The 19,465-nt window shown below is 46.3% G+C and overlaps 1 protein-coding gene across 13 annotated transcripts in view; it reads right to left on the bottom strand.

Moving 5' to 3' along the window:
- Positions 1-19,430, bottom strand: part of LOC146206856 (uncharacterized) — a 37,352-nt gene extending 17,922 nt beyond the window's left edge. For 2 of the 13 annotated variants that reach the window (XM_084591634.1, XM_084591633.1), the window contains exons 1-2: positions 16,382-16,431; positions 16,264-16,283 (exon numbers count right to left, since the gene is read on the bottom strand). In XM_084591634.1, coding sequence (XP_084447760.1) covers positions 16,264-16,283; positions 16,382-16,412 — 51 coding nt within the window. In that variant the 5' untranslated portion in view covers positions 16,413-16,431. Of the gene's footprint in view, positions 1-15,865; positions 15,950-16,057; positions 16,132-16,263; positions 16,432-16,921; positions 17,027-19,112 lie in introns of those variants that run through there. The other 11 variants (XR_014704540.1, XR_014704537.1, XR_014704542.1 and 8 more) reach the window with 11 other exon arrangements.
- Between the last annotated feature and the right edge of the window lie 35 nt (positions 19,431-19,465).

The raw sequence follows: 19,465 nt of genomic DNA, 5'->3' as shown, positions 1-19,465 counted from the left end.
ACTTTGCTTTTTTGTCCTAATCTGGTAATCAATCCCATGGGTATGCTATCTGGCCCTGTCGCTGTTCCCAAGGGGACCTTCCGTTCTATTCTTTCCCATTCTCTTGCTGTCATCTCCTTGTATTCTTGCTCCTGGCGATGGCGATGGATGGCGATGGCGATATGGTCGTACCCTTTTGAACGGGCGATCACCCAGTGGGATCTGACCAGAAAAAAAAAAGACACACACACACACACCAAAAAAAAGGAAAAAGGAGAGTACAGATGTTAGTTCACTCTACGTCTTTACGCCGCTCTGGCTGCACTGCTCCTCGTGTCCACCAGAACTCCAGGCGTCTCTTCGTACATTCCACGACTGCACCAAGTGATAACACTCCGCTCCCCTCTTCATGTGACGCCGCGGCCCCGTCGGTGCTTCCCTCTGCCGTGTCAGCCGTGTTGCCTGCGAAGCCAAGGGCGACCGGCAGCGACGCCGTGCGAGGGGCGGGAGAAATCGCAACACATCCAAGTATCACGTGCTCCACAGTTTCCTCCTCCGCTCCGCAGAGGGCGCAGTCGAATACGCACTTGCTAGTGAACCTAGATCGCCACTGCCGCGTCCTCAAGGCTCCACACCTGGCTTCAGCCAGTAGCCCGCTCCCCCACGGAGTTGTCATACCATGGTTCAGGACTAATCCCTGTCTTCTGCGCGCTGTACAATGCCAGGGATGACTTCTCCTTTGCCCTGCGCATCCACTCGGCTGTCTCAGCTTCCTTCACTTTCAGCTTGAGCTTCTTCCCCTGGCTCACCGCCGGTACATCCGAGAGGCATACTGTTGGCAGATGGTACCGTCTCTGCAGCCTCGCTAGCCGCCTTGTCCACTTCGTTGCTATTCCAGCATACACCAGGTGGATTAGCGTCTGATGTGCCAGGTTACTTGCCGGGAGGCGCATCAGTCGGTCCTCATATTTTACTTTGGCCGCCGCCTCTCTCGCTGAGAAAGAGGACCATCCGACCTCGCCCTGGATTCCCTCCACCGCTATGTGTTTGGGCACCCCTAAAGCCACCCGGCCGACTGCCCTCTGCTGTCGCTCAAGAAACTCCCGGGTGCCGGCGGAGATGCACAGAACTGCATTTGAGTATGTTAGCGCTGGCACCGCCACCATTTTCCATAGGGCTCTCGTCACCTCGTAGCAGTTAAACGCCCAGAGCGACCGACGGCCCAACATACCCCTACAGCGTGCCGTTTTCCCCCGCATTTCCCTCTCGTGTTGCCCGAGGTAGTTTGCCCCTGCCGACAACCGGACGCCGAGGTATTTGGCGGAATCCACCCTCTCTATCTGATTTCCCTGAAGTTCCCACCTGTGCCCGCTCAGCTTGTCCCTTTCGCCCCATGCCATCACTACACACTTTGCTGGGCTGAACTTCAGTCGACGCTCGCTCATTCCCGCAGCACAAATGTCCAGTAGTATCTGTAGCTCTTCTGGTGCCCCTGCGAGGACCGCAAAATCATCGGCATACACCAGCGCTGGTATACGTCGCTCGACCTTCACCCCGGCATCCAGATGCTCAAACCGACATCCGTGCCCAGACACCTCCAGCTGCTCCGTGACCCCTGCGACGTACAACATGAACAGCAGTGGTGACAGTGGACATCCCTGTCGTAGCCCCTTCGGGCTCTCCAATAAGCTAGTCCTCTGACCTGCCCACTCCACGCACGCTCTGACATCGGCGTACAGCTCTTGCAGTAGCTCGATGCTGGACTCCTCAAGGCCAAAACCCCGCAGGATGCTCCACAATACGGCTCGGTCCACATTATCATACGCCTTAGCGATGTCCAGGAACGCCACGAAGAGTGGGTTTCCCGTTTGCTGTGCTATTTCTATGCACTGTGTGAGGACAAATAAATTGTCCTCAATGCGCCGTCCCGCCCGGAAACCATTTTGGAGCTCCCCAAGAGCCCCATTTCTCTCTGCCCACGCTTGCAAACGGGCCTTTGCCACCTGTGCGGCCACTCTGTACAGTACCGGGGTCACTGCTATTGGCCTGTAGCTGTCCAGGCACTCTTTGTCCCCGGTCCCCTTATACAGCGGCTTTATTCTAGTCAGTCTCCAGTCCTCCGGGATCTTTGCATCCTCCAGCACCTCTGCGACGGAGTCTTTCAACTTTGACTGTGCCTTTGGCCCCAGTGCCTCGATCAGGCTCATGGGGATGCCATCGCACCCCATTGCGGTCCTGGCCTCCACCCTCTTCATTGCCCGGTCCCACTCCCGATCCGTAGGTGCTGCACGAAGGTCTGCTGCAAGGTCTTCAGCTAACTGTCTTCGGGGCTCTCTCATCTCTCTTCCTTCGAGCTCCGTGTCCACCGTCGGCCCCTGCATCATGCACCACCACTTCTCCAGGATTGGGACACAGGCCGGCCCTGTAACCGCCTCGCCCCCTGGGGCCGCTTTCAACGCTGCTGGGCTCTGGGTCTGCCCTGTCTCCTTAACCCAGCGCCAAAAACGCTGAGGCGCCTGCCGGCCCGCCGCTCGAAGCTCATCCATCATCTTGCGATTAAAGATGTGGAGCCGCGACTGGATCAAAGCCGCTGCCTCCTGTTTCCGGGCCCTATAAAAGTCCCACGCATTGGCAATGGCCTCCTTGTCCTGCCCCTTGACAGCTTGGCGGTGTATTCTACTCGCCGCTCGACGCCGGAGTATGGCCGCCGCCACCTCTGGACTCCACCAAGCTTTCGCCCTATGATGGCCTCTGGTACGCCCCCTGCATGCCGTGAGCTGTCCCGCCATCTCTCCTATCATCGCGTCGTAGGAGTCTAAGAACTCCACTCTTGCCTCCAGGCCCTCTGCTATCTTTCGCAGCTCGGACTCGCTAAGCCGCCCTTGTGCTGACCTCTGGGGCCGTTCCCGTCTCCGGTGCACGTGCCCAAACCGCAGGCGCAACCGATTGTGGTCGCTCCCCAAATTTCCTTCGCCCTCCTCATCGACGACCATTCGCTCTAGCTCCTCGTAGAGCCTTTCTGTCATCAGGCAGAAATCAATGCACGACTGCATGTCCCTGCACGCCCAGGTTGTACGCCCCTCGCATTTGCCCGAGCCGTTCACCATGACAAGCCGCTCCCCTTCCACCAACTTTAACAGCCGCCTGCCGTTTGCGTCTGTGTGCCCGTCGAGGTCCTCGATGTGAGCATTAAAGTCCCCGACTATCACGAGTTCCGAGTGCGCTCGAAGCGCGCGTATGTCCTGCGTTAGGCACTCGTACAGACCCTCGTTGTACTCTACAGCCCCGCCCGAGCGCATGTATACCACTGCCAACGCCACTGATCTACCTCCTATCGCTCCAGCTAACCACATGTGCTCCTGGCACGACTGCCTGGTGCGACTCCACCTGCCAGGCTCCGCCCAGAAACACCCTACTCCTCCCCCTTGGCGTTCCGACCCTTGGCGGTTACAGCCCTCCCACCCGTATCCATCGACTCGAGGGGGAGTCTCTACTTCCCGCAGATGAGTTTCTGCCACTGCGAAAACGTCAATCTGGTGCTTTGCAAGTTCCGTGCTCAGCTCTGCCCATTTTTGCGCCCTCCGACCTCCTTGCATATTCAGGAAAGCGATAGATAGATTCGTCGGCCTTCGCTGTTTGCGGTGTTTACCTCTTCGTGTACGGGTTCCCACTCTTGAACTACGCTGTCCCTGGGGTTGACGCTTACCCACGCCTGGTTTAGGGGAGTCATCATCTTCCAGCCCATCTGAGTCCCCGCGCCTCCGGTAGTGAGTCAGTACCCCATCCCCGCCTGAAGCAGCAGTTTCGCCAGCGCCCTCACCATTTTCTGAGTGCGCTGATCGTCCGGTCGTCCCACCCTCTCGTGGTGGGGCCCATGAATAATGGATGGATGGATGATAGTGGCTATGCCCTTTGAATCGGGCGGCAGCTTGCGCCGCCTAGCCAAAAAGTTAAAAGAAATATATTTATATCTTCCCCATTTTTAGCTTCTAATTCGCCCGTATCTGCCCCCCTCCCTTTTTTTTTCCTCTTTTTATTCTCTTGACTTTTTCCACCAATCCTCTAACCTCTCTTTTGTTATCAGAACGCGTTCCTCATCCATTCGTCCATCTTCCCCAGCAAATCCCAGTGCTCTCTCCAGATCTGCCGCTTTTTTCGCGGGAAGGGCAGGACGAAGTTTTTGGCACCTTAGAACAACATGTTCCGTTGTTTCCTCCTCAGTTCCGCACGCCGCGCATAATATATCTACTTCCTGAAATTTTTTCCTGTACGTTTTTGTTCTGAGGGCCCCTGTTCTAGCCTCAAACAGCAATGAGCTCCCTCGTGAGTTGTCGAATAAACTTTCTTTCTTTATATCCTGTTTTCGAGTTCTATACATACCCAATGCTGATTTTCCTTGCATTCTTTCCTCCCACATTTTCCTTTCTGCCTCCTTTACCTGCTTTTCAATGCTGCTGTTTTGCTGCGGTGTATCTCCAAACTCTAGGTACTTAAATCTGAGCTTTCGGGTTCTGTTAGTCCATTTCGTATTCAGGCTTTTCATGAAGAGGTGCTTGTACATTTTTCGTGCCCACCTTGATTCCTCCATTTCGGTTAGTCTCTGATCATATTTATTTTAGTTTGCTAATTGCCTCTCTAACCTCAAATGATGCCCAGCCCATATCTCCCTGGACTCCTTTATTAGGTGTGTTGCCATGTGCTCCCAATGCCAATCTACCTACCTTTCTCTGTCTGATTTCAAGGCCTGACTGTACTTCTGATTTCATGCACAGGACTGCATTTCCAAAAGTGAGTCCTGGTACCATAACACCCTTCCATACCCCTCTAACAACCTCATACCTGTTATAATTCCAGAGGGCCCTGTGTTTCATAATATCCGAACTCCTTTTCCCTTTGTCTATCGTAATTCTTTCATGCTTTTCTAGGTAATTTTTTCCTTCGTTGATCCATATGCCTAGGTATTTATAGCTCTCCACATGTTCAACCTTGGTGCCTTGTATTTCCAGCACGTCCCCCCTTTCATCATTAAATACCATTATTCCTGATTTTTCGCTGCCAAATTGCAGTCCCAGCTTTTCGCCCTCTTCTCCACAGATCTTAAGCAGCTCCTGCAACCCATCCCTCTTATCTGCCAGCAGTACAATGTCATCCGCGTACATCAATCCTGGTAGAACTTGTGTTACTTTCTGTCCTCCCTGCCAGTGTTGCCCAGTGTTGCCTGGATTTTTGCTGGACAGCCGCCCTGAAACAAGCGTTTAGGGGTAGATCGGCTGGAAACGCTGATTGGCCCAAAATGTATGACGTCATATATGACGTCACAAACAACGTCATGGGTCACGTGATATTTTATGATGTCATGTCCGGATGTAAGGCGCACGTGTTTTCCCTAGACTGTCCCTGGATTCCCCATGCTTTTCAGAGCGCCCGGGCGCGGCAGGTCGACGGTGACACAAGCAAACGGCAGCTGCCTAGTCGATGGCAGTCGGCGGAGAGGCACGAGGCCTAGCTTGCATGCAGTGCGGACACTGTGGAAACGGCAGCGACGTCAAATAACATATGCACGCTTCGAGCCGCGAAGAGGTTTCCGAACCAGCTTGTCGCACCACACGAATTGCCGGGGAAATCACAGTTTAATTGGTTTTCCTTTATCTAGATCTGTGTGAGACCTTTCGGCGACAAAAACAATCGAGGTTCGCCAACGCAGTGTGACCTGTTCGTAGGCTGGCCGGGCGAATTTTCCAGTGACACATGTTTGCGGTGATTCCGCTCTTCTGCACATTTCGTATATTTGCAACACGTTTCCTTGCAAAATAGCTTTCTCGGTGCGATGTCTTTCAGGCGCGCATGCTGTCGGCAACGGTCGTCCGTCCCGTTGCCACGCGTCCCTATATAATTCGGTCTTTTTCTAAGCGAAATAGTTCATTATGAATTGTTTTAAACAGAAATGCGCTCGGTGACCGCTCTTATTGGCTAAAAAGGGCCTAATTTCCTCACTCCAAACTAATGCGCCGGCGAATGCAAATGATGCCGGCCGGCAACACCGCGGCGCCGGCGCTATTATAAGCACATCCTAGCTGCAATAACTGGCTAGTCGATGACTGTAGGGGGCAAAAAAAAGAAAAAGCTTTGAGGACAAAGGGAATAGAGATGCGTACTAGGTCATTCGACTCTACAAATTTTTTAGGTCAGAATTGTGGTGCTGGGAGTGATATGTTGATTAGGAAAAAAAAAACTAAATAAGCTGTAGTATTAAAGGATGACCTCTCACTGTTTTGGTTACCCTGTTGTTAAAAACAATTAGGCGCCTAATGAATACCCTATCCTCATTTGGGCTATGATTATTATAAAACTATGTAAGTCATTTCACATTGATCAGGGCTTGTTTTAGATTAAGTTTAATAAAGCAAATCCCCATCTTGCACTTGGAGCATAATGCCTTCATACCTCAAATAAAGTTGATGGAGCACATCATACAGTCGCAATTATTACAACCGGATTTCAGATCATTCAGCCTCAGGATTTCAGGCCAACAAGAAGAAATGTTGTACTACATTGTTACTAAGGAGGTCATGTTATATATGGGTAACTATAGGAGCATTATAAGATGTGTTTTTTTAAGTAGTACAGAACTGTGCGTAGCCTTTAGAAAACATGAAAATATTGCAGCGTATATATCACATGAAGAGTAATGGCATTGTATGTTTTCTAAGTGTCAGCATATGTTTGCTGTCAAATTGAGATCCATGTGATGCATGCATCTTTTAATGACTTAGTGCTTGTTCTAATGCAACGCATGGACCATTTCAGCTTGTCATGCCTTCGCATGTCTAATATGTAATAAGCAGCATCTTACGTCTTCTGCATTTCTTTCACAGCAACAAGTTTTGCATCCGTCATATGTGTCAATTGTGATTTTTAACTGGACCTGTAGCCTGAAACAGACTGCTGACTGCCATCACAAATTTGTTTGTTATATATTCAAACACTGCATTTATTTTTGTTCATAAAAACATTGAAATGCTTTAATAACTTTCATTGCCTTGAGTAAATGTTTGTCATTCGTTACATTGATTGCTTGCAGTCCAGAAATTCTTTACATTCTTATTTGGCTATACCTTACACTTATAAACACATTTAAAGTTATATATGTGCTACACTATTTTTCCTTCCATTTAGTATCTCTTTCACACAACCTCAGAGTTTAAAGACAATTATTTATCAAACAGCACTTGTGAATATATCTAAGTGGACACTTTTTTAATTGCACAATGATGGCATAATGCAATGAAGAATAAGTTAATGTGGTCCACCACTTCAGTTTGCAAAAAACTTATGAAAGAGAAAGGTAGCATGCACTATAGCCAATTTTTAACAAAATTTTCTGGGCATATGCCACCTTTTATGCATCTAATATGTCAACAGCAAAAAAAAAAAAAAAACCTTTCTTATACATTACTAAGGTGCAAAGATGAGTAAAACGAGTATTTGCTGAATTTCGGGCTGTCCAGACATTGTGGGATTGCTTTTCAGGATATAAAAAGGCATTTTTTTAGCATAAAGGAGGGGTTAGAAACCTTGCGGGCCCTATAGGGGTGTGAGGACTGCACTGGGTGCAGTGCTCAGGAAAGTGTGGCTGGGAATGGGGGGGGGGGGGGGGGGGGGGAGAGGGTGGTAATGCAAAGAGTGCAGTTAGAGAAATATATGCAAGGCAATTCACATGCTGCAATACTGTGGGCCTTAAGTTCTTTTCCTCAAGAGAATGCTTTCTCTCTTTTGTTGCTGTAAGAGAAGGTTATTGTTAAAATGAGAGATACACGTCAGTCCATCATGAAATCAAACCTGACGACCCCCACTATCACTCCGCTGCTGAAGACCACTTTGAGACTAAATGTATTCTGTTAGCAAGGCATCACTGCTCATTGGTACCTTTTTTATTTGCAAGGAGGCTACAGTAGTCGGTGCCATTGCTTTTTTATGTTGCTTGCACCTATAGCATGCAGTACCTGAAGTAGTAAATGCTGCACAATTTCATTTGCAGACAAAGCACCTATACCTTGACAAAGTAGTGGCAAAGATGGATGATTTAAAGCTCTTTCTCAAAGATGATGTGTGGCCACAGTGTGCAAGGCTATTGAGCAGAAATTCATAAAATCAAATGAGCTCAGAATATCAGTAGACAGGCACCAGAAGTTCAAAAAGAGTATGGTAGGAGAATGTGTCTGAGGTTCAGGGTTTTCATTGCAGGAAGAAAATAAAAGGGGCGATGCTTGACTGCACTGGTAGATTTTATGCCGAGCTCTGCATTAAATCAAAAGCGATTTTAGAAGCCGCAGAACATATCTGGTCCCGAAGTGAAGAGATTTCTTTATTCTACTGAGGGACCTCTCAAGCCTTAAAGTATGTATTCCGAAGCTTACATCCTTCTACAACAAGCTGTCTGATAGAACACATTTCATCAAAATGCCTTGGCTGAGGAGACACCTCAAATTAAAGTGGCAAGCATTGGACTCGAAGAGGCCAACGGTTGGGCAGCATTGGAGTTCCCCAGATTGAGATTTTCTAGAGCCTCTCCCAGCCTGCAACTATTCCTAATATATGAGTGTCTGTTGTATCCTGTGAGAGGAGGAGGTTGTGTCCTGTGAGGAAGAGGACCTATGATGGGTCAGTGGACGCTTTCAGATCTGGCATTATCATCTCTCGTAGGTGAGCTGGCAAAAAACATTGATTTTGACAAATCGAGTAGCAGCTTTGAAGCCTTAAAGACCGGAAAATGAAAATGTTGGCATGTCGGTTTTTTTTTTTTGCTTTATGCTCTTTAGATCAATACCAGCTTTCAAAACAAGATTTATAATATCTGAAATTAGTTGCTCAAAGCAAGATGACTTCAGTGTTTCCCACTTTTTGTACACAAGCGATTTCTATAATTGATCGAGGGGTATGCTTATTTCATTTGTGCGGCAGGATTAATTATGCACTTGTCCCTCTGCAAAATTTGTCTTTTACAGCGCAGTTGTTGAAGGCCTCAATTATGACTGCTTGTTTGTTTTTGTAACTTCAGTTCTCTTCTGTGTGTTCGAGTTGTCCTTTCACTATTAGCATGCTTACTTCTCAAATGACATTTCTATGCCCATATTTGCATGTGAACGCTCAGTCTAACATTCTAGCTGGTTCGTATTTACTTTATTCTTTGTCACTGTGGCCGATGTAATTGCAGTTGTCTTGTGCATGTTCAAAGCTTTCAACAGTCCTTATGGAGAGTTTGTGGAAGCATAAAAAATATGAACTACAATACAGCACATTGGCCAGTTCTCAAGGCTTTTGCTGGCACTGCGCTATGCCTGATGTAAACGAAATTGTTCACAATGGCACCGTGTTATAATCCTGGTCGCATCTGCCAGTTTGCCACTTTTTAGTTACTGTACGTGTTACCAAGTATTTCTACATGCTCAAAGTTTGCAATTCTTGTGGTTTTTATATGCCCTTTTATTTGAGTGGTCCCAATCTAGAAATTCATCTGTCAAAAACCTCTACTTAATTCTTCACAAATGCACCTTTCTTAAGAAAAGAAAAAGTACATATGCCCCTCGTAATATAGCTATTATCAGTTGTGGGGTATGCTTGTTACGTTGAAGTCTTAAGAAATGAAGGAAAAAAAATGCCTCGGCTTGCACAATGTTGTGCGATACAAAAAACGAACTTCCCCAATCGAAGAAAGCCTTGACGACAAAGTAGTTGATGGTATTGCGCTCAGGTGTGTTCATGAAGAAGGGGAGGGGGGGGGGGGGGGGCGGTTGCCCCGCATTATTGCACCGGATGTCGCAGACCTACGCCATTGGGGGTTAGAAATGGAGTGCTTTCATGGGATACAGAGGAACGAATACAACCGGTCATGGAGACTGCAAACATGCGCCTTATCTGCACTTGTGCCCTCGTTTTTGTGTTCTTTCGGAGTTGTAAACCATCCACAGGTAGCAAGGCTCGCATGCAACGGGTACCTTATACGCATGAATGTTGATCCCAGTTGAATTCCAGTTAGGGATCCATTGTTATCCAACTGGTCTGAACTGGAAGTTTGTTCCTTAAACCATTTACATCAGTTAGGATTTTTGCCTGGGTTGTTTCAAAGTAATGTAGAAATGTTGTCAGTGTTGTTCAAGTTACTGCCTATGAAGCAACACAATTTTACAAAAAAACAATGGTTGTGAGCCACCTCATGCATTTATTTTTCCGTTTTGAAAATGTTTCAAGCTACAATACTTGCCATGTCATTTTGCATAAAAGAAGCTCTAGCTTTTTACAGGAATGGTTTTAGAGTGTGCTAAAGAAAGAAAGTGTAAAGAAAGATGGAATAGTGACATGTGGCCTGTTTTATGCATGATGTTTGTGTGCCGCACATGAAGTGAAAAGATATCTCTGTTGGTTAACGGCTTTGCACTCAGTGGATTAGTCATGCAGTGTTACATGACAGACCACTGAAGGCCCAATACATCCTACAAAAGACTAAAAACGAGGAAACATGACAATGAAGTTGAAGGCCCATGATCTGCCAGGAAACAATGGGGTGGCTCTGAGAAGGACTTTTATATTGGCAGTAGTAAGGATGGCAGTCCTCTGCTTTGTGGCTCTTCACTTCGTAGTGACAACACTGGTGTATACTGCACTAACACCTACTGTAGTTTTGCCCATGCTGTCAGTTATTCTGAGAGCTGCGGCGGTGAGCATCAGCCAGTGCTCTAAGTTTCAAGTGTTCATTTGTAAAAGATGTGTTCTAGATCCTGCTAAAGAGTCTTGTATTATCCAATTGAGTTTCCAGAATTTACACTTTCTCTAGAAGCCCTCATTCCATTTAGGCATCTTTTCATTCTTTCCAATTAGAATTTTTAGTCCTAATTGAATTTCCATAATCAAATGTCTTCCAGTTTCCAGATGACCTCCCAGCTGGAATAAGTACTTAGTCCCAACTGCATAGTTTTAACTCTCTATAAAGAAGCAATTTATTTTTATTATGGGCTGCTAAGTTATGGTCATCTTACGGATTAGAATTGATATTCCTAATGAACATCCAAACTGAATGGACAATTGTTATGCATGGTAAATGATGGAATAAGAACAAAGAGCATATGTAGGCTCATCAAGAAGTTACCTGTGCTCCTTCTGCCATTTGCCTGTTAATTTGTGTGATGAACTACTAGTTCAAGAAACACTATCACCAATCAAATTATTTATTAGAACCCAACGTTTCGGGACCAACTCGGTCCCTTCCTCAGGGGCGACTAAAGTTCGAGGCCTGCAGTAGCAGGCAGCGGCCTATGCTTCGCCGATCTGAAGAATAATAGCTACACACGCGCCTTTATTTATGCTTCCCGCCGTTGAGCTAGCAGGACAAGAGGGTCGGTCAACACGGAAACGACGAAGCGCCCTCGCATTGTGCTCCCATACGTGGCGGGCACCAGTGAGGCACTTGCACGCATCCTGCGCAAACACGTCTGTGTGTCGCACAAACCTACCTCAACAGTCGGCCGTTTTCTGCCGCTACCAAACGACCGTATTCCCAGAGAAAAACAACCTGGTGTTATTTATAAAATCCCGTGCTCCGAGTGCCCGGCCTCGTATATCGGCGAAACGAAAAATCTGTCGGCGGATATTGCAGCACAAAAATGACGTCCGGCAATTGAACTCGAAAAGCAACCCCCTTGCCGAGCACTGCGAACGCGCCGACCACAAAATCGCCTTTGAGGAGGTGAACATACTTGACGTGGTGGCCAATCCTTTCAAAAGACGTCATGTCTTTTTTTTGGTTCATCCGGCTGACAGCTGCAGCAGTGAACAGGAATCCGGGGACGCTACCCTCCGCCACACAATTGGACTTCGCCACGTGTTGGGAAAGGAAAGCATAGGCCGCTGCCTGCTACTGCGGGCCTCGAACTTTAGTCGCCCCTGAGGAAGGGACGAGTTGGTCCCGAAACGTCTGGTTCTAATGAATAATTTGGTTGGTGATCATCATCATCAGCCTGACTATACCCACTGCAGGGCGAAGGCCTCTCCCATATTTCTCCGTGTAACCCGGTTCTGTGCTAGCTGCATCCACTTGACCCCTGCGAACTTCTTAACCTCATCTGCCCACCTAACTTTCTGCCGCCCCCTGCTACGCTTTCCTTCCCTTGGAATCCAGTTTGTTACACTAAGCGACCATCGGTTATCCTCTCTTCGCACTACATGTCCTGCCCATGCCCATTTCTTCTTCTTAATTTCCACTAGAATGATAGTGTTTCTTGATAGTGTTTCAAGTACCCAACCAGGCAGAGTCCCACCAAAGATGTTCTCGTTGTCAATGAACCACTAGGAAAAGCTTTAGGCCTTTCCAGTGACGGGCATCGTAAAGAACCGTTGAGTGCGGAGGACAAGTCTATTTGCCATGTCTGAACCTAGTCAGAGCTTCTATAAAGGCACACAAAGGACAACTTGATAAGAAGCTATCTAGCTCATTTTGGATATGTTGACATTCATCCAGCAGTAGTTATGGCTGACTGCATGGCAGTGTAGCCTAGCCTCTGAAATCTGCTTCCAAAAATTGATGTCAACATAAGTAGTTTACTTGTGCAATCCGCAGGTGTTGGCAACACCTGTACTTTTTTTTTTTTTCCAGTCTACAAGAGTTCTGTTTCTTTCTGACGTTTTTTGAAACTCACTTTTGACAACTTGGAAAATCTTTCTTTTTGCAGAGTTCAAAGCCTGGAAGGACCATATGGAAATCTGTGAGGTGGCTCATTTTGTTAGTGGCAGGCCAAAGCATCCAACACCAGGAATGGCTAAGTGTCCTTGCCATTGCATTACAGTGAAAAAGGGGACGGGGGGATTTTGTCAAATGTAAAATTACAAAGCAGTATAAAGTATGACTGTCACTATTTTTTCTACAGTGGCAGGATATGTGCAGTGTATCAAGGAGAAAATTGCAGTTACTTGAAAGAATAGCATCAGCATTCCCTTCAGTAATTTAGAAAGTTGCATCTGCATACCATGCAGGTTTTTGCAAATGCACATCTGTTTGTTAGCCGACCTTGAAAAATATGAGGGCTAAGGAACCTGCTCCACATCATGTTCAAAATAGGCTGTGCTTATATGCCTAAGCTGCTTCTGACATTGCCATGGTGCTTTTGATTTTGTATACACATGCTATCTGAATAAAAGGTGCCTATGTATTTTGTATGTTTAATGAACTCAATGGTTCACATGCATGACATTGTTAATGATGGTCTCCAAGATGCACAGCATTTAATTGATGCTAATTATGTGAACTTTGCTGCACGTTAACCCCGTAACCACCAAATTAACTCCCGAAAAACATACTAACATCGCCAGGTTTAGTTGTAATGTTTTTCAAGCCATTCTAATTCTAAAAAGATTCCTTTATTAGTAAAGCATGCTGTCACTTCGCCATCAGTGTATGCACATCGGAAATGGGGTCAGAGTAACTGTCGGGTACAAATTCTAGATTGTCAGCAAAGCTACTGTCTCAACTACTTCAAAAAAGAGCTCTTTTTTGTTGAGGCATCACTGCCACCGGCACTCTGTGTGTGGCACTATCATAAAATGACTTCTGTCATGCCAAAAATGTGTGCTAAAGACTGAAATGTGCATTTTTTCTCAAGGATAACTACAGCTCTGTAGAGTTGAAAATGCAATCAATGGATTTACCATATCTATTCCTTTTCTTTGGCAGTGCAAGCAATGTAACAGCAGGTCGGACAAGTGCGACTTGCCAGAATTGCCAATGACAAATGAAGCTCTGAGCTAAAGGACTAAGCCAGCATATGGTTTTGTGGATGCGGAAAGCTATGTGTAGTTAGTCTAAGTTTGTACACAGTCGTCTGAAAGATTCTCAACACTTTTACAATGATTATTGCACACCTGCAATTAGAAACTAGGATATTCACTTTTACCTAGAAAAGTGATGCAGCTTCAATAGAGGCAATATGCGAAAATGCCCGTATGATATGCAGCAGTGTTAGTAGTGCATAATAAAGGTTCCCAAGAGGCTAAAATAGTAGCACTCCTACAGCCTGGAAATAAAACCCCATGTACACTTTGCTGGTATGCACAGAAATAGTCTTTTGATAACTAGACATAGGCTGCACCTACCTCCACCATCTGTGTTTGCCTTGGATTGCCATGCCTTATGTAACGTGCACAAGGGATTGTACTTTATTTTGTAATTAATTTCACATGTACATTTTGGTGAACCGTCTGCAGCCACAGGGCCTGCTTTTGAGCTGCATAGATAGTCTTTTCCTCATGGAAGTTTACAGTTGACAAGTGCTGTTCAGTTTATGGGGTTTAATGTCCCAAAGCGACATTAGCTACGAGGGATACTGTAGTGGACAGCTCCAGAAAATCCTGGCCACCTGGGTTTTTTTATGTGCACTGACATCGCAAAGTACAAAGCCGCCTTGCATTTCGCCTCCATCAGCTGCCACCGCGGCTGAGAGTAAACCTGTATCCTTTGGATCAGCAATCAAGCTCTCTTATCACTGAGCCACCGTAGCAGGGTACAAGTGAACATTGCTGAAAACAGATCCACGGCATGGAACCTGTAGGCATAGGTTCAGGTGCAGAAACATCTTCTACAAAATTTCGCCTTGCAAACAAGCAACATTTGTGCACAACCTGCACTGTGTGCAAGGAGGCTGCAGTGACAAAGCCGGTCAAAACGAAGGTAAAGCTTGACCACAAAGCTGCACATACAAAAAATGAAATGATGCATTTTGAAAAGCCCAATGCTCAGCTTCATTCAAAGATGTGTACAAAGCCAAAATTTATTTCGCCAAACCCGAAATCCAGGTTTCCTGCACAGCTGTTGTGCATAAGCTGCCCATATGAAAATCGATAATCAAAAGTTTCGCACCTTGCTTAACTGTGCGGAATCCATTTTTATTGCATGCTTAGCCTACTCAAGCTGTTGGGCTGTTTAAATCCCCTTCTTTACATAAACCTAATTTGTTAGCATTGTGCAAATTATTGCAGCTCAAGCTTGCCAAATGGCTAATGTGCATCATTTAAAATGATGCACTCAAGCCCGCAACCAAGCTTGAAGCATGCATACAAAACTAGCCAGGGTTCTTCAATATATGCATTTCGGAAACACCCTAGAGCCTGAAAGTTGCAAGGAATGGAGATTGCTCAATGGCCTTTTTTCAGCTGCACAGTGCCTTCAGTAAGCTCTAGCTTATGACACTAATTGGCAGTAAAGTCTTCTACTGGCCTGATTGGTGCACTATCCACAAAAAAAGCATTGGCACTCATGCTGAGCAGGTCTAGAATAGGAGCTGTTAAATGGTTCACAGGGCAGAGCACAAGCTGCTTTATTCTAGGTGTAGGAAATTACCAACATTACAAAATAGAGAGAGGGTACGTACACAGGACAGGAAAGAAAATGGCTGACTAAATATTCTCAGCCTGTGGAGTCATCTGTCTGACTGTTGGGTCAAACGCTATGCAACCACTAGATAATTCCATTCTTAAAAGCTTGGGCTCGCCTCATGACAATGGCATTAATATTTTTCTATTTTGCTGCATTAAACAGCCGTATTGCTGACACAAGCTGCAAGTCTACGAAGTGTTCACTAGACAAACTGCTTTCAAGCAATGTAAACCGTGAACGCCACTACTTCTACCGTTCCACTAGCACAAGCAGCAAGCATCGGTGCCGGAGAGCTAGCAAAGAACACTCAGAAGCATAAAAGTCGCACAAAAAAGTGCCTCGGTAGTAGTTAAACCGCTTGCGTTTTTCATTCCGTAAGGTAAATGAAAATGCGGTGCCGTTTCGAATGTCATCAACAGAGCGAGGGGTGCAGACAAGAGTAGTAGCCAAAGGAGAAATCTTGCCTACCGTGGTGGCATTCTATGCCATCAAGAGCAGTTCCCTCGAATACCGCGCGATGGGCCCTACGCAGCCGCAGTGCTCATCAATGTGCTGGGCGAGGAAAAAAGGTTAATGAATTATATTAAAAGCGATGAAATTCGGGCAAAAACAGCGGTAAGCAGATCAGAATCGAGTTTTGACAGCGAGAGAAAAGCCTACATTTTCTGTCCTGATTCAATCTTTTTAGTCCCGGCGTCACCCATTCCTTGACACTTAGGTGCACTCTTCTGAACCTAAGCACAAAGATATAACTTTCATAAAGCACAAAACAACCGGCGCAACAAAACGCAACATCGGGAATAATCGCGCCGTCGCGAGGACGTGCGGCGGCCCTTTTACGTCTTATGAATGTCTTATGTCCTTACCTGCAAGAAAAAAGCAGCACCTTGGATGCGGGACGTGTTCTTTATTAGCGAGGACCGTTAAATTTCGTTATGGGTAAACATTCAGGACGAGAAATCGTCAAAGAAGACGGCCACTTACGTGTCCCAGCGCAAAACATGAAAACAGCCATCTTGAATGTTTTTTTTTTTTTGTGTAAATACACGACAGATGGCGCTTTATATTTTTTCATTCAATAACTTTTGTGATCTTAAAACGTATGTTTTTGTTTAGTTGTCAGTTACTTTAATACACTAATTCAGTTTGTGTAGGACATTTGGCAGTCCACACTGAACCCTGGCCAATCCCCTTCGTGGGTATGTGCCAAATATCAAGGAAGAAGAAGAAGTTGGCGCGAGACACTACAAAAACGATAATTATGATAATGGCCGCGAATTTTGAAAATTCAGTTTGCGCAGAAGGTTATCGGTTTTTAATTAGGCGCAAATTTGACGAGATATATAGGCAGACGCCAGGCGTGAAAGGGAGATTTAGTTTGGCTACGAAAAAAATTTACGCCATACATAGCATAAAAACAAATCCCAATAATAGTCATTGTCGACTTCAATTACACTCGGAGACAACTTGTTATGGCAGTGTGGCCAAGGCTAGGCAGAAAAGGTGGAAAATAAGCCAACTCACCCCTAGTGACCTTACACTTTCTCTTCAATTTATCCCTTTCATCGTCCCCTCGCCTTCCACAAGGCAAGAGGACCATGGCTCGTCGTCTTCCCTTTCCTGTCTGGCCTGGGCCACGGCGACAAAACAAAACAAAAAAAAGGGAAAGGGTATCCCTTAGTATATACATAAAATATGCTGACAATGAAACATGAACTGATCGGGCAGCGCCTAGCCTGTCCGTGCGACTCTCCATAGCAGTTGCAGATCCTGTACGGCCCGAGAACTTGTGTTCCGTTCAAAAAGCAAGGAAAGGCACAAGCTTTCTAAACTGGTTCATTTTATTTCATACATACTGCTAACCTCCTTTTGGAGGCCGTTGCAGGTTTGGGGCATAATATAAAAACAGCAAATGACAGAAATACTGACAATCCACACTTGTCTAATTTCTATATAATTCTATATTGCAGTGTGGAAAAAGAAATGGAAAAAAAGGATATGATACCATATAATCACACTGAAGACACATGTTTCACTATATTTGTACAGAGGTCAGGCTACACATATATAGGGTACTCAAGGAACAATTGCCAGCCGTGAACTGAACCCATCTAGTGATGAGCAATTAACCACTTCATTGGCTAAACCATTCCATTCGCGGACCGCCAGGGGAAAGGAGAAGAACATGAACGTATCGTTGTGTGCTCGACTAAATGCTTGGAATGACGCATTCTTTCGTTTCTCTTTGGTGACAGTTGAATAAATTTGGAAGCTGTATGCAATCAAGAACATCCACACCGTGCGTGCTGCATAGCAAACAGCCTTCGGATACTTGCCGTTGAATCAAACTATAATTGGAGTCTCTATAAAAGTCTTGACCATGAACTGCAGTACTTTATGTTGCTTTTCACCTCATCTTGGTTTGCAACTTCAGGTTTAGGTTCATTGCACAGGCAAGTTCCGAGTGTAACTATAGGCAGGGGTGTTGGAAGAGGAGGAAAGGCAGGGAGGTTAACCAAAGAAGAAACCGGTTTGCTACTCTGCACTGGGGGAAGGGGGTAAGTGGATATAAAAGTGATGTGTAAAAGAAAGTTAGAGAAATATGAAGTCAGTACTGTCACATCACAGCCATATCACGTCGCATCGCAGCAAAATCAGTCTACCGAGCAGGCCCGTGGTTTTCATGAAGTAGAGCAGTGCCTGGGAGGTCTTCACCGCAGACGATCGCAGCGGGTGCAGGGCAGAGACACTGTCTTTCCGCACTGTATGAGGTGCACTCGCAAATAATGTGGTCTATAGTCTCGTCAGACCCACAGGTTGCACATGCAGGGCTATTAGCCATACCTATCACAAACGAATGAAAATTTGTGAACGCTACACCAACCCACAGGCGGCACAGCAAAGTTGCTTCACGTCGGGGTAGGCCGTGTAGAAGCCGGAGCTTCAGGTCAGGAGCAGGGGTACCGAGATGCCTGTTCTGCTTATGATATAATGAAAGCACCACATTTCAGCTGCAGTGAATACCTTTTGCTAAGAAGGTTGCAATAAGCGGGTACCGCACGGTTGCTGATTTATCTATACATAGGAGAGTGTCCCCCTTATATGATACAGGGAAAGAAATAACCACAAGGCAATCAAAAGGATGGAGGAAGGAGAGACTGATGACAGCATGCTTTCTTGCCACTGAAAAACTGTGGAATAAAAGAAATCAGCCTAGTGCCAAGAGACGGTTGGTTGGTAACTTGGTTTATGAGGTTTAATGCCCCAGCGACCATTGCTTATCCTTTCCTCGCGCTACATGTCCTGCCCATGTCCATTTCTTCTTGTCGATTTCCACTAGAATGTCTGACTTGAGTTATTGCTCTGATCCACTCTGCACGTTTCCTATCTCTTAACATCCCTACCATTTTTCTTTCCATAGCCCTCTGCGTTGTCCTCAACTTAAGTAGAACCCTCTTTGTTAACTTCCACGTTTCAGCCCCATAGGTAAGTACAGGTAAGATGCAACTGTTGTATACTTTCTTCTTGAGCAATACCGGTAAGCTGCGAAGTTTCAATCATTCATGCACATTTTTGGCGATCATGGATGCTGCAGTGAAACGGCTAGCTGGTTCCCTGCGTTGCGCGCGCGCGACTACACTGCGCCATGCAGCAAGTTTGCCGTTCGCATTTCCCAACCGCTGCGCCCGGCTGCACTATTATTCAAGTTTTGTACCACTGCGCGACGGATACGCTGAGACGGCGACTGGCCAGTTGTCCGAGCAAGGGCGACTTTCGCTGTAGTCAGCGGCGCCATCCGAGGACGTAAACATGCGCAGCACGTTTTCTTGCTGACCAGAGACGAGCGCACGGTGGATGAGCGTAACTGCGTTGGCAATGGAGCGCCTAGTAACAGCTGTGGCACGCGTGACCTGACCAACCTGACGTCATGCCTTCATCGGGTTCATAGTCCACTTCTAAAAAAGAAAAAAGCACATCACAGTTACTTTTAACTCGAGCAGAGCGATTTGTGGTGCGCAACCTCCGTATCCAAGAATGCACGTACCTAAATTTTGACCAAGGTATATG

The sequence above is a fragment of the Amblyomma maculatum genome, chromosome 1 (assembly GCF_055883805.1).
Source record: "Amblyomma maculatum isolate TAMU_Amacu chromosome 1, ASM5588380v1, whole genome shotgun sequence".
Classification (NCBI taxonomy): domain Eukaryota; kingdom Metazoa; phylum Arthropoda; class Arachnida; order Ixodida; family Ixodidae; genus Amblyomma; species Amblyomma maculatum.
This window is presented reverse-complemented; position numbering and strand designations above follow the sequence as displayed.